Source organism: Oryx dammah, unplaced genomic scaffold (assembly GCF_014754425.2).
Source record: "Oryx dammah isolate SB20612 unplaced genomic scaffold, SCBI_Odam_1.1 HiC_scaffold_24, whole genome shotgun sequence".
NCBI classification, from domain to species: Eukaryota; Metazoa; Chordata; class Mammalia; order Artiodactyla; family Bovidae; genus Oryx; species Oryx dammah.
Window position 1 is genome coordinate 83,477,847 of NW_024070208.1, and position 12,061 is coordinate 83,489,907.

Consider the following 12,061-nt stretch of genomic DNA (forward strand, 5'->3'; position numbering starts at 1 on the left):
AATTCTAGAAAACAGCCCAGAGTAAAGAAATCTATTCAGCTCTCCTCAGCCACATTCGTTTAACAGAGACAAAAACCAGACAGGTTTGACCTGTTCCTCCAGATTCAGAATTGTATGAAGACAAATTTCTTAGTGGGGTAAGTTTCGGGTTGCCTCTCCTCAAGGCCTTTTTATCCTTAGGTTTGCTGTGTCTGTTTCAGCATTTCTGTGAGAAAGTCCATATATTAGAGAGCTAGCTGAAACTGGCTTTTCTGTGGAGTGTAGGGAAATTTAATTGATCTTCCTTTGGCTCTTTCTCGAACACGCGTTCATCTCGGGTGAATGTTATGGATGAGCAGTGTGAGTTGTACTCTGCTTTCATACAATTGCAGTTAACTAAAACTACTGCACTTCTCAACAGTGATATGATTTTTTTTTTTAACCCATCACAGATTGCTTTCAGAAGGCACATGAGAAGCATTTGACTTGTCTTTTGGTTGGTGGTGTGATTGACTTTTTTTAAATTAAATTTTTTTTTCTGCCTGAAAATGACAGCGTTTTGGTGAAACGTCGTGTTCTGCCCAGGCTTATCCATTCGTAACGCTGGCGTCTTCGCAGGTCTGTCTCTGAGTCTCAGGTTCCTTGTCTGTAAAAGAAGGATAAACTGGCTTCCGCTAAAGAGTGAACCACGATGCCTTTAATTCATCAGACATTTACTGAGTGGCTTATTTTGTGCCAGACTCTGTCCGAGGTGGTTGAGGGTAGAGTCCAGCCCTTAAGTCACAGGTGGGAACCCTGCCTACAGCATTCTGCAGAGGCAGAGGTGGAGGGGTAGCCTTAGCGGTATTTTGTGTGTAGCTAGGTGCTTAGATTAAAGTAATGGTAACTGATAAAGCCAGAACATTGTAAGGAACCCAGAGTAATCCTTGAGTGACTGGTAAGTTTGAGTTCAGCTTCCAGTCTTTAGAAAGTACCCATGTTTACTGTTCTGGGGTATTTGGAGGGGTGGCCTTTCTCTGATGTGCTCACATTGACCAGTCATGTTGAAACAGGTGCCTGGAGAGCATTTGACCGCACAGACGGCCGCCAGTGGTCAGCAGGGCCGACCTTAAATTCTCCTGTAACAGCTCAGGTTCCCGTCCTGCAGCTGGCCGGGGTGCCCACGCAGGTGTGTCTCCCAGCCACTGTGCACGGTGGGAAGGCAGTGCGTGGCTGGGAATTCGGGGTGCAGATGGGACTGAGGCAGGGGTGAGGAGTGAGAGCTGGCTATTGGCCCAGCACCTCGGTGGCGTGTGAGGTTGGGCCAGAATTGAGGGTCAGTGGCTAGGCTGATGGTTGAGCAAGCCTTCCAGTGCCTTTTCATGGCCAAAGGTTTATAGTGGTTCTGTTTGGAGTTTTAATCCTGTGTTGATTTGGAAGAAAGTGGGAAGGTGTTTGGTTGGATGATAATTAATATTCTTTTTACATCTTGGGGTCTAAGCATCTGATGTATCAACTAAGGATGCATTTACATCTACTCACTAAAGAATATTCCTTGAATAGTTTTGTTGAATGAAAGGTAAAATAGTATGAGCAATATTAAGATAAAGCTGTTTTACAATATGGTGCTGAGTCAGCCTCTGGTCTTCACTTGAACTTATGACCCACATGTAGTTTTTCTCCACTGCTAAGATAATGGGAAGATAAAAATAGTGGATGCCTTTTATGTGCAAGTGTTGTTCGTATCAGCAAAGATCCTTTAATTCTGGAGAAAATGCGTGCTTTATTGCCTATTTATACGTTGGACTCCACGGAACATAGAATTTCTCTCACAGTTCAGATGTTTTAAATTAAATGGTGAAACAAACAGCGCAGGAAGTTTTTCAAGAAAGGCCGATGAAAATCGGCTGTTTCTAGACAGTTCAGGGGTCAGACTATTTCAAAATGCCACTTTGAGGACTTGCCTGGCTGTCCTGTGATTAAGATTCCATGCTTCCACTGTCGGGGGGGGCGGGGCGGGGGGCCACAGGTTCAATCTCGGGTCAGGGAACTAAGGTGCTGTATGCCTTGTGGCATGGCCAGAAAAGTAAAAAACCACTTTGAGCCCAGTGTAAGATGTGTTCTTTACTTAGAATGCCATTTCCAGTTGATTAGATACTCGATTAATATCTTTAACTGAGTATGGGAGCCAAGACTAGGAAACTAAATTGGGAAGAACATGAACCTGTCTGGCTTGAGTAGACAGTGGAAGGTAACAGAGGGGAGAAGAGGCCCAGCACGCCTGCGGGGAGCTGGGGTGAATATGTGTAGCTCAGTGAGTACCAGTGCATTTAGGAAAGCTTTCTGAAGGGATAAGTCGATTTCCAAGGCGTCCGATACATTTCAGAGTAAAACTGGTGCCTAACCACAGGTGTTAGTGTTGTGCTATCTCTAAACCTCATTTTCTTATGGAAATGAAATCATGAAACCACTGAATGAAAGGCTACAGCATTCATGTTAAGTCAGCTTTGGGAAGTATTTTGATTAACGTCTCTATTTTTATATATATATTGGTAGCTGTTTATCTTTCTGAACATTTCCCTGTTTTTCAGCTTTAAAAAGAGCATTTTCACTGCATAAAGCACACTCAGTAAAGGACATGGACAATACGTTACAGCTGGTGAGAAATGTGGTCCCTCCCCTAACCACCAAGAAGCACAAAGGGCAAGACGGAAGGATCGGCGTGGTGGGAGGCTGCCGGGAGTAAGTGATGCATCATCCACCCATCCGTCTGTCTGTCTGTCTGGTTGGACTCCAGGAATCATTTCCAAGAGTCAGCTGATGCTATGACAGTATTTTCCCATGAGGAACGTTTGATTGAACAGCAGAGAAAGCAGGGGCCCTGACTGGGCGAGGTGACCGTGGCCTCCGCTTGCTGTTGCTCTCAGGGGCTAGGTCCTGCCCCTGGGGCACCGGCCAGTCCAGGGGTCCGTGATCGCCTTGAGCACACCCCCTCTCTGCAGAGGCCTCTGGCGAACTCTCACTGGCTTCTCAGACCTCCAGATTTTTTGTCTTTTGGTTTTCCCCCTAACACGCATCCCCACCCATCCTCCTTGCCAACAGAACCCCAGTCTTGTTCAGTTGGCGTTGCCTTTCCTCGTACGTGTTCCTGTGGGCATTTCTGGTAACCCCAGTGCTTTCTGTGTGTCTATTAGTCTAGAGAGAAGTGTCGTTTTTTACAGTGTTGAGCCATCTCATCAAGTGTCTGTGTCTGCTATACTTTAACCGGTTTTAAAATTTTCCCTGTACAGTTACCATGTGTTTTTATAAGGTTAATTCCTAGAAAGTTTATGATTTTTGCTGATATTATAGATGGTATATATTTTGCAATTAATTATTCCTGGAATTGAAAAAAATTTTTTCCAGTTGATAGAAATCTTGCTGAACTAGTGTGTACTAGGAGATAATTTTCCTCTTGAGATCTGGATAATGCTTGCCTCATTCTCACTTTTGACTGTAAATATTTCCTTAGGTACACTGGAGCCCCCTATTTTGCAGCAATCTCAGCTCTCAAGGTGGTAAGTTTGCTGATGGCTTCTTGGTTAGGGTTTTTTTAGTGAAAGTGTCAGATCATTTAGATATGACTCTGCAGCAGCTGTTTTCTGATAGAAATCTGAACCGCTTCAGGTAGCCGCGGGTGAGAGACACCTTTAAGGCTACCCTGACCTGTTGTGTAGCCACAGAGGAACTCAGATGGGTTTCTCTTAAATTCAGGTTTTATTAGAAGTGCCCCTTGCCGTGGTGATCCCGGGCTGCCTCTTCAGGCTTCGCACAAGCAGTGGACACCTTTTCACTGTGGCCACAGCCCGGACATTTTGATCACGCGCATCCCGAAGGCCTGGCGGCCCGGGGACCGTGAGGTGGACCCTGCAGCCCGCAGACCTCACAGTGATGCCGTCTGGCGGCTGCTGACCTGCCCCTTGCTCAGTCGCTCAGTCATGTCTGGCTCTTTGCCACCCCCTGGACTGCAGCACGCCAGGCTCCACTTGGGTGGCAGCGGTGTCCGCCTTTCCTTCCAGGCCTTTCTCAGGCTCTGCCGCTGGCCAGGGCCTTCTCACCCGCCTCCTGGCGGGGGGCAAGCTGCGGCGGCTGGTGCGCCTGTGGACTGTGCTGCGGGGCAGGGCGGTTGCGGCAGGGCCGCGCGCTCTGAGGGCGTCTGTCAGGTGAGTCCCGCCTGAGCCGGCCTGCTGTGCCCCTCCCCAGGGCGCGGATCTGTCCCACGTTTTCTGCACCCAGGAGGCCGCGCCCGTGATCAAGTCCTACAGCCCGGAGCTGATCGTGCACCCCATTCTGTGAGTGGGGTGGGGCCACGGGCGTCCCCGGACAGGGAACGTGGGGTGCGTGCAAGGCCGGGGCGGTTGTGCGCGGGCTGGTGGCGGGCAGTGGCACCGGGTGTGGCATCCAGTGCGGCCCGCGGGCACGGGGCGGTGGGGAAAGGGTGTAGCGCTCCCGCCGGAGGCGCTCAGCGTGGGCGCTCAGGGCGGCCCGGCGACCGGACAGGTGGCCGTGCGCCTCGTGGAAGGGCTTTGGCGTCACTCGCATGAGACGGGAGCCCACAGCTTCTGCAAGTGCCCGCCCAGCTTTGTGAACACCACAGGGGCTCTGCCAGAGCCTGATGCTGTAAAAGGCTTGTCAGACCACTGTGGAGGAAAAGCCCTTGGGGCCCAGGAGTGGCAGGGGTCCGGCCGGGAGGCGCTTGTCGGGTCCTGGGGGTGCCCTGCGGAGGAGAAGGGCCGGGTGGATGGTGTTTAAACTGGGAGGCAGGGGTGTGGGTGTGGGGGGAGGGCCTGGTGTGGAGGCAGCGGGGAGCAGATGGGAGTGGGGGCGGCGGGCGTGGGGGAGGCCAGGAGGGCATCCTGCAGCCAAGTGGAGAGCCGAGTGGAGGGTCCTGGAGGAGCCCCAGCTCAGGTCCTGGGACAGGAAAGGGGCCCTGGGAGGCTCTGCTAAAGTCTGTGGTTGGGTTAATAAAGGAAATGAACACGAAACTAAGCTGCCGATGCGTCTCTTCTTGTTCAGGGACAGCCCGGAGGCCGTCCACGAGATGGAGCAGTGGCTGCCCCGACTGCACGCCCTGGTGGTGGGGCCCGGCCTCGGCAGGGATGACGCTCTGCTGGAAAACGTGAAGGTAGCCACGGCCTCTCCCAGGAGATGCCCTGGTCGCGCATTGAGTCCCCTGCTGCCAGCCGTCCTGTGGTGGGGCTGTTGGGGTTCGGGACGGAGGAGGAAGTGGTGTGAGAGATGCAGGTAGAGCAAGGCCGGCTGGGCGGGCTCCCTGCGGGGCGCGGGCCCTCGTGCTGTGGCGGCCTCTGCAGGTCCCGCCGTGACGCAGGTCCCGGCATTGGGGCCAAGCAGCGTTCGCAGTGGCCCGGCTCGGGTCGTGCTCGCGGTGCCCTCCCTGCTGGGGCCGCCAGCAGCCTGCTCAGCTCGCGGTCTGGCGCTCCTGTGAGGGCGGCGCGCCCCGGTCACAGAGAGCCACGTCTGCGGAGCATTCTACACAGGCCTGGTTGGCGTGGGACTCGGAACAGCTGGTGCCCGGGGGCTTCCCTGTCACCCTGACCCGGGGGAGGGGATGCTTCTGAGTTCTGATGATCTCACTGGTCGTGTAAGCCATGCATTTGACTTAGGTGTGTGTGCAGGTTGTACTTTCCTGGCCATCTGATGGGTAAAGAACAGTTTAAGGGCAGGCATGTGTGGGCTTTAGCAGAATTCAGTGAGAACTTGAATGTTCTCACTTAGGGTCCCTTCCATGACTCGTCACTCCAGCCTTTGGAGTGGAAGTTGGGGCCAGAGATGCCGTGTCCTCAAGCCTGTGGCCTGTTCGCTGAGCAGGGCCAGCAGCCACCACAGGCGGGGCAGGGCTGGCCAGGACACGTGTCTGTGACGCTGGTGCTGACAGTCGGCCCAGTTATCGCACACGGTGTGGTCGGGGGCGCCCCTCCAGCAGCCTCTCAGCGCGTGTGTCCTTCTGGAGCGAGGGACCGAGCTGCCGAGGGCGGCGACTGATGCCAGGGGGTGCTTGTTTACAGACGGTCCGTGTGGAGGGCCTGTCCTCACCCACCCAGATGGCGAGCACGCAAGCGAACTTTGATATTTATCTGCCTGGAATACCTTAACTTTAATGTTTTCATAGAACCATCTTACAGACATGTGGGCTGTGCTCAGTCAAGGAATACTGTGTCCAGGAAACTAAAATAAAACTGATTTTTATAGACACATGAAAACATTATCTGTATCAAGAGGGGTTGGGGGTGAATTTAAGGTGATGAAAGGCGGGGTTCTCTGTGCTTTAAGTTGTTATTTTTAGAAATTCATAATAAAACGTTTAGTGTGTTTATCTTTAAAAAAAAAAAAAAGCTGTTCTGCAGCGTGTGAATTAGAGGTTGGTAGTGAGCCAGCGTAGACCTGCTGGCGTGTCTGTGGCCGGGACCGGGCCCCACCTAGCAGGCGGGCATGCCCTCTGCTCGCCCCCTCTCAGCTCCCTCGGGTGCTGCCCGATCACAGACGCTCAGTAGGTCTTCCCTGAGCGAGTTCACTGTTGGTGTGATCTGTGCAACAACCTGTTTGCACCTGGGCAGGACGGGTAAGGGGCTCCTTTCTTGGCTGATGAGAAAGTCATCCTGGAACTGGTTGTGGTGATGGCTGCATACTGTCCGCTTTCAGTGAATGGACTGAACGGCCTGTAGCAACCTCAGTAAATAAAAAAAAATGACCCCCTGCCGCACGGCCACCTCGGGGAGGGAGGTAGTTTCTCCAGGATTCAGGTTGCTGCTTTTCCTTTCAGCGATTTTAGGAAGGTTTTTACATGGCATACAATTCACTCGCTTAAAGGGCGCGGTTGCGGGGCTTGCAGGGTATTCACGGAGTTCGCAGCCATCGCCACAGTCGGCTTTAGGACACTCGCGTCGAGCCTCGTTCACTGTTGACGGTCACAGTCATGCATTTAAAGACTCATGAAATGTGACGTACGAAAGGTGCGTAAAAACAGAAGAGCTGGGCGCTTCTTGAGGCGTCAGATTTCTGACCCCGAATCCCGAGGGTCCGCAACTGTTGGGAGTTTGGAGATGATGCCTTGGGGTCGGCCTCCGTGGACTGGCCTGGGAGCCAGCACCAGTGCTGGTCCTGTGGCTCACGTGTTCAGAGTTCAGGCCGGCCCTGCAGAGGGGCTTTTCTCATTGTGTTTCACACTTGCTTTATGAGTCCCGTGTGTGTTTTGATGGCCTAGTGTGGAGTCCGTCAGAACTGCCGTTTCTTTCAGCTTTCCTCAGGCGACGAGCTCAGTGCTTAGCTGCCTTCCTTTCTTGCAGGGCATTCTAGAAGCATCCAAGGCCAGGGGCGTCCCCGTGGTCATTGACGCAGTGAGTGTGGCCCCTGCCCTGTCCCCTCCTCACCGCGGCCCCCGCGGCCGCTCCTGAATGACCTGAGTCCTTGTCCACAGGACGGGCTCTGGCTTATTGCCCAGCAGCCAGCCCTCATCCAGGGCTACCAGAAGGCGGTCCTCACCCCCAACCACGTGGAGTTCGGCAGACTGTCCGAGGCTGTGGTGAGTCAGCCAGCCACAGGCAGGTGACTGTGTGCACCCCAGAGCATCCTCCGGTCAGTGTCCTTGACGGGGTGAAAGCTGGGTGGTGGACTCGGGGGTCAGTCCGGCCTCCAGGCCCCCCCGGGCGATTGCTTCGTCCCTGCCTTGCGTGCCCTCCTCTGAGAGGTGGAGTGGGACGGGGTCCACGTCATAGGGTTTGCGAGGATGAGACCAAACCGCACCACTGACCCCACAGCATGGGGCTAGGTGCTGCCTGCACGCCGCTGAGAGCCTGAGGGTCAGCCAGCTGGCCCTCGCTCCGCGCGCTTCCTCCACACATGCCGCTGTGCCTCCGTGGACTTGGCCAGCCTGATTGAGTTACTGTGGAAGAAAGCCCTCATGTAAGGACCGCACCATTCACACTGAAATTGTTGAAGGGTCAGTCTGTCCTCGCAGCGTCCTTACGTGTTAGCCCACGTGTGTCTGCTCTTTATCCTTGCGAGCCACATCACTTGGGCAAACCTGCAGACTCCCTGCCGTGGGCTGGGCCCTGACTCCGCTGGGACCAGGTCAGGGCGGACGCCCTGCGGTGTTTCTGCCCCGAGGGCTGTGTTGCTATCCACCTGGAGCGCGGACGGTCTGGGCCTCAGGGCTGAGCTCATCTGGCTGTTGGCAGGTGCCAGGCAGGCCCCCAGACGAGCCGGGCCCCGGGCAGACGGGCTCTTCCGTGTCCGATGAGGACCGTATCTCTGGTCCTATCTAGCTGGGGGCGCCCCTGGATGGCGGGGACCGTCACGGAGCTGTGCTGAGACTCAGCCAGGCCCTGGGCAACGTCACCGTGGTGCAGAAGGGGGAGCAGGACGTGATCTCTGACGGCGAGCAGGGTGAGTGGCCGCAGACGCCACCCCACGTGTCAGCCAGTTGGCAAGCCACACTGGGCAGCAGCCGCAGGAGGACCGCTTGTCCACAACCTCGGGAAGCCTGGCTTTGTCCTGTTGCTCGGTGTTCTGCACAGGGAGGTGGTCTCGGTGGGGCCTGCTGGCCCGGGCATGGCGGCGGATGCTCCTTCCCTGCCGTGTGCGACGGCCCACGGAGGGCCCCCCACTGCAGACAGACACGGGGACTGAGTGTGTGCCTGCTGCTTGTTCAGTTTACAAGAGCACCTGGAAAGGAGACACCAAGGAGCGGCCGGTGGCGCGGGAGCCCCCGGGCACCAAGCACAGCCTTGGGGACCACCTGCCCATGCCCTCAGCGGGGCTCCGGGCTCAGCGCGCGGCGCCTCTGTTCCCTGCAGGGTCCTCCCGCTGTTATAGCCCCCTGGTGGTGCCAGGCCCAGTGGGCAGTGGCCAGACAACTGGACACGCAGGGCTGCTGACTGGGTCATGGGAACCAGGAAGCAGAGAAGCACAGGCCTGAGCACGTGTGTGCACTCGCACGCACTGACGCCACACACACGTGCGTGCGCACACACGTTGGACAGGAGACGCAGCCAGCGTTCTCCGAGGGACCCTGAGACCTGTGGGTTCTTCAGATGCTAGAAGGTGCTCTGATCCCTGACACAGTCAGAGGCACGTCTGTTTCAGACATTTTCAAAGAAACAGAAATTTTGCATGGTGCAAACAAGTCCCAGCCGGGGTGCCACCAGCTCCGAGTCTCCTGGAGGACAGGGGCCCTGGGGTGGGCTTGCTCGTCCCCTCAGACCCCGGGTGCTGCTTGAGGGGTGGCCTCCTGCTGTGTTTGCCTGGAGGCTGCCACGTGGGGACGGCGGGGAGGAGGGTGGGGGGGGGCCCGGGGGGGGGCCCCAACGCGTCCTCTTCTCTGCAGTGCTCGTGTGCAGCCAGGAGGGCAGCGGCCGCAGGTGCGGGGGGCAGGGGGACCTCCTGTCGGGCTCCCTGGGCGTCCTGGCACACTGGGCCCTCCGGACCGGCCCCCAGAAGACTGGCGGGTAAGTCCCGTCTTGTTCCTCCTATTTCAGCAGCTCGTACGTATAGTAAGGAGCAGACTGGAATGCTCCCGGTGAAACACCCGTGTCACGGGGAGAGCTCCCACGGCTGGCCGGGTTGATCCCTGCCACTGGTCTGGCCACAGGAAGCAGCCTGTCCCCCTGGCTGGATGGCCTCTGGGGCATGGGTGGTTCTCCCTGCTCCCACCCCTGCTGGTGTGGGAGACGCTGCCCGGGGCTCTGCAGCACCTGCTCTCAGAACGGCTGTCACGGTGGCAGACACGCAGGAGGGGGGAGCTCATGTTGACAGGTGAGTCTCCACGAGGCAGTCGGGCTCTGAGCTGGGGGGCCCCTCCCCAGATGGCGTGGAGAGAACTGGGGCACCCCCACCCCTTGGGAACTAGACCTCTGCTCTATGCACCCATCCTGGCCACAGTGATGATGCCAGGCTGCAGGGTCACCGCAAACCTGACCCAGCACACCCGTGGGCTGTGTGCAAACAGTGCTGGCGGGCCCAGCGGTGTGGTACGCAGGTGTTCCTGTGGGGGGTGAGTGGCGTGGCGAGCAGGTGTCCCCGAGGGGGGGTGAACGACATCGTGAGCAGGTGTTCCTGGGGCGGGGGGTGTGAGTGGCGTGGCGAGCAGGTGTCCCCGAGGGGGGGTGAACGACATCGTGAGCAGGTGTTCCTGGGGCGGGGGGTGTGAGTGGCGTGGTGAGCAGGTGTCCCCGGGGGTCTCAGTGACATAGTAAGCAGGTGTCCTGGGGGTCTGAGCGATGTGGCCAGCAGGTGTCCCTGGAGGTCTCAGTGATGCGGCGAGCCGGTGTCCCCGGGGGTCTCAGCGACAGTGAGCAGGTGTCCCCGGGGGTCTCAGTGACATAGTGAGCAGGTGTCCTGGGGGTATGAGCGGCGTGGTGAGCAGGTGTCCCCGGAGGGGTGTGAGCGACGGGCAAGCAGGTGTCCCCGGGGGTCTCAGCGACATCGTGAGCAGGTGTCCCGGGTCTCAGTGGTGTGGCGAGCAGGTGTCCCCGGCCTCAGCATCCTCCAGGTCCTAGAACACAGCGGGCGCTGACGCTGACCAGGTGCTGTGTGAGGTCACCTGGGGCGACAGCCGTGTCCTGACCCTTCCCACACGCACAGCTGTTTCTGACGCTGGTCTGTCAGGATCGTCCATATCCCGGTTACCGGCTGTGTTCACTGTAGGGAGGCTGCCTCGGAGGCCCTTAGACTCGAGCTTACCAGCATAGGTCCTGGGACGGCAGGCAGGACGCGCGGGGTGCGGTGGCCGCCCCTGAGACCTCACTCTCCCCGCAGGCCCAGCCCGCTGCTCGTGGCCGCCTTCGGCGCCTGCGCCCTCACCCGGCAGTGCAGCCAGCAGGCCTTCCAGAAGCACGGACGCGCCACCACCACCTCCGACATGGTCGCCGAGGTCGGGCCCGCCTTCCACAGGCTCTTCGAGGCCTGAGCTGGAGCCGCTGGAGGGCGGGTGCCGTCTGCCTGCCACCTCTGAGAGGTCTGCGCTGTGCAGGCTGACACAATGCCAGTTTGGAGCTCAGCACTTTCTGCCTAAACTGATACGTAACGGTGCTGGCGAACTTTCCTCAGCCTCTGCAGCGTCAGAAAAGCACAGAGCATCGCGTGACGAGGCGGTGACGGCAGCTCAGCCGGGCCCTGGGCTCCGCTGCTGCCTGGAGTGGACCCCCCGTCTGAGCGTCGTCTTCCTGTGAGAAGGGCCCTCATTAGCGGGCCTCTCGGGGGTCCTGTCATTGTTCCCAACTGTCTGTGAGTCATGTTTTCTTTTTAAGTTGAGGTCCTGCAAAGGCTGTGGTGGTCATTCTTTAGCTCTTTTTGCCATTTTAAACGGTTATTAGGTTGGACACATCTGGGCAGAAACATTCAGCATTGGTTGGTTAATTGGCGGAAGTTTTCCAGAATAGTCAGCGATCTGTCAGAACTGGAAATCCTGGAGGCCCCTGGGAAAACCACCAAAGTAAAGGACGAAGCCCAGCCCCGAGTGTGCAGGGCAGCTCTAGGACACCTCGCTTTGACGTGTCCGTGCAAAGGCAGGTGTGGTGACGGGCCCCCGGTGAGGGGTGCCCAGGGCTCCCAGGTCAGGGCCCAGGTGGGGCCCAGGCTGCCCTGCACTTCCTGGTGGGGTCGGACAACGGGACCTCTGCCTCGGGGCGGGGGCGGGGGCACTCAGGAAGGGTCAGAACGTGCGCTCTGTACTGAGTTGTCTTGTCGGCATCGGCTCAGCCTATGTGGCGCTGGGTGGCCCGTCTCGTTTCTCCGTGGGGTCGATTACAGCACGTGCCCCTGAGTGCGCTATCCACGTGCTTTCTGTGGGGCGGGCCTTACCCGTGTCCATATGTCTGTCCTCAGTGACCCCTGCTCTCTGTTCGGACAAAAGATCCCACTTGCTTTGAATAGCTTGGACTTAAGGTTTCTTTAAAACTGTGGATCACTTACGTCTAATCGTAGAAAAGCTTCACTACTGTCATGGACCTTTCTTCCTTTGGGGAATTACACCTAAATCACGGTCGTTATTAAAGGGCAGACATGGTTGATTTCACTGGAGAGAGTTGTGCATTTTTGTCTCAAACAG

The 12,061-nt window shown here is 57.1% G+C and overlaps 1 protein-coding gene and 1 long non-coding RNA gene across 8 annotated transcripts; one reads left to right on the plus strand and one right to left on the minus strand.

Moving 5' to 3' along the window:
- Nucleotides 1–422: 422 nt before the first annotated feature.
- Nucleotides 423–12,028, plus strand: NAXD (NAD(P)HX dehydratase). 7 transcript variants are annotated; one of them, XR_005725752.1, is made up of 11 exons: nucleotides 426–2,700; nucleotides 3,470–3,515; nucleotides 4,201–4,289; nucleotides 5,014–5,122; nucleotides 7,302–7,352; nucleotides 7,433–7,537; nucleotides 8,280–8,400; nucleotides 9,341–10,212; nucleotides 10,246–10,345; nucleotides 10,414–10,447; nucleotides 10,479–12,028. XR_005725752.1 is itself a non-coding variant. In XM_040267452.1 (9 exons), the coding sequence occupies exons 1-9, from the start codon at nucleotides 2,597–2,599 to the stop codon at nucleotides 10,919–10,921; spliced, it is 897 nt and encodes a 298-aa protein (XP_040123386.1). In that variant the 5' UTR covers nucleotides 423–2,596; the 3' UTR covers nucleotides 10,922–12,028. The 7 variants fall into 7 exon arrangements, 1 of the variants encoding a protein (XP_040123386.1); XR_005725750.1 differs by having other exon boundaries at nucleotides 10,246–10,378; nucleotides 10,414–12,028; XR_005725751.1 differs by having other exon boundaries at nucleotides 10,414–12,028.
- LOC120883371 lies at nucleotides 6,185–8,281 on the minus strand. The gene is made up of 2 exons (XR_005725756.1): nucleotides 7,766–8,281; nucleotides 6,185–7,615 (listed from the first exon to the last, which is right to left on the minus strand). It is a non-coding gene; the product is annotated as an uncharacterized LOC120883371 (long non-coding RNA).
- Nucleotides 12,029–12,061: the final 33 nt, after the last annotated feature.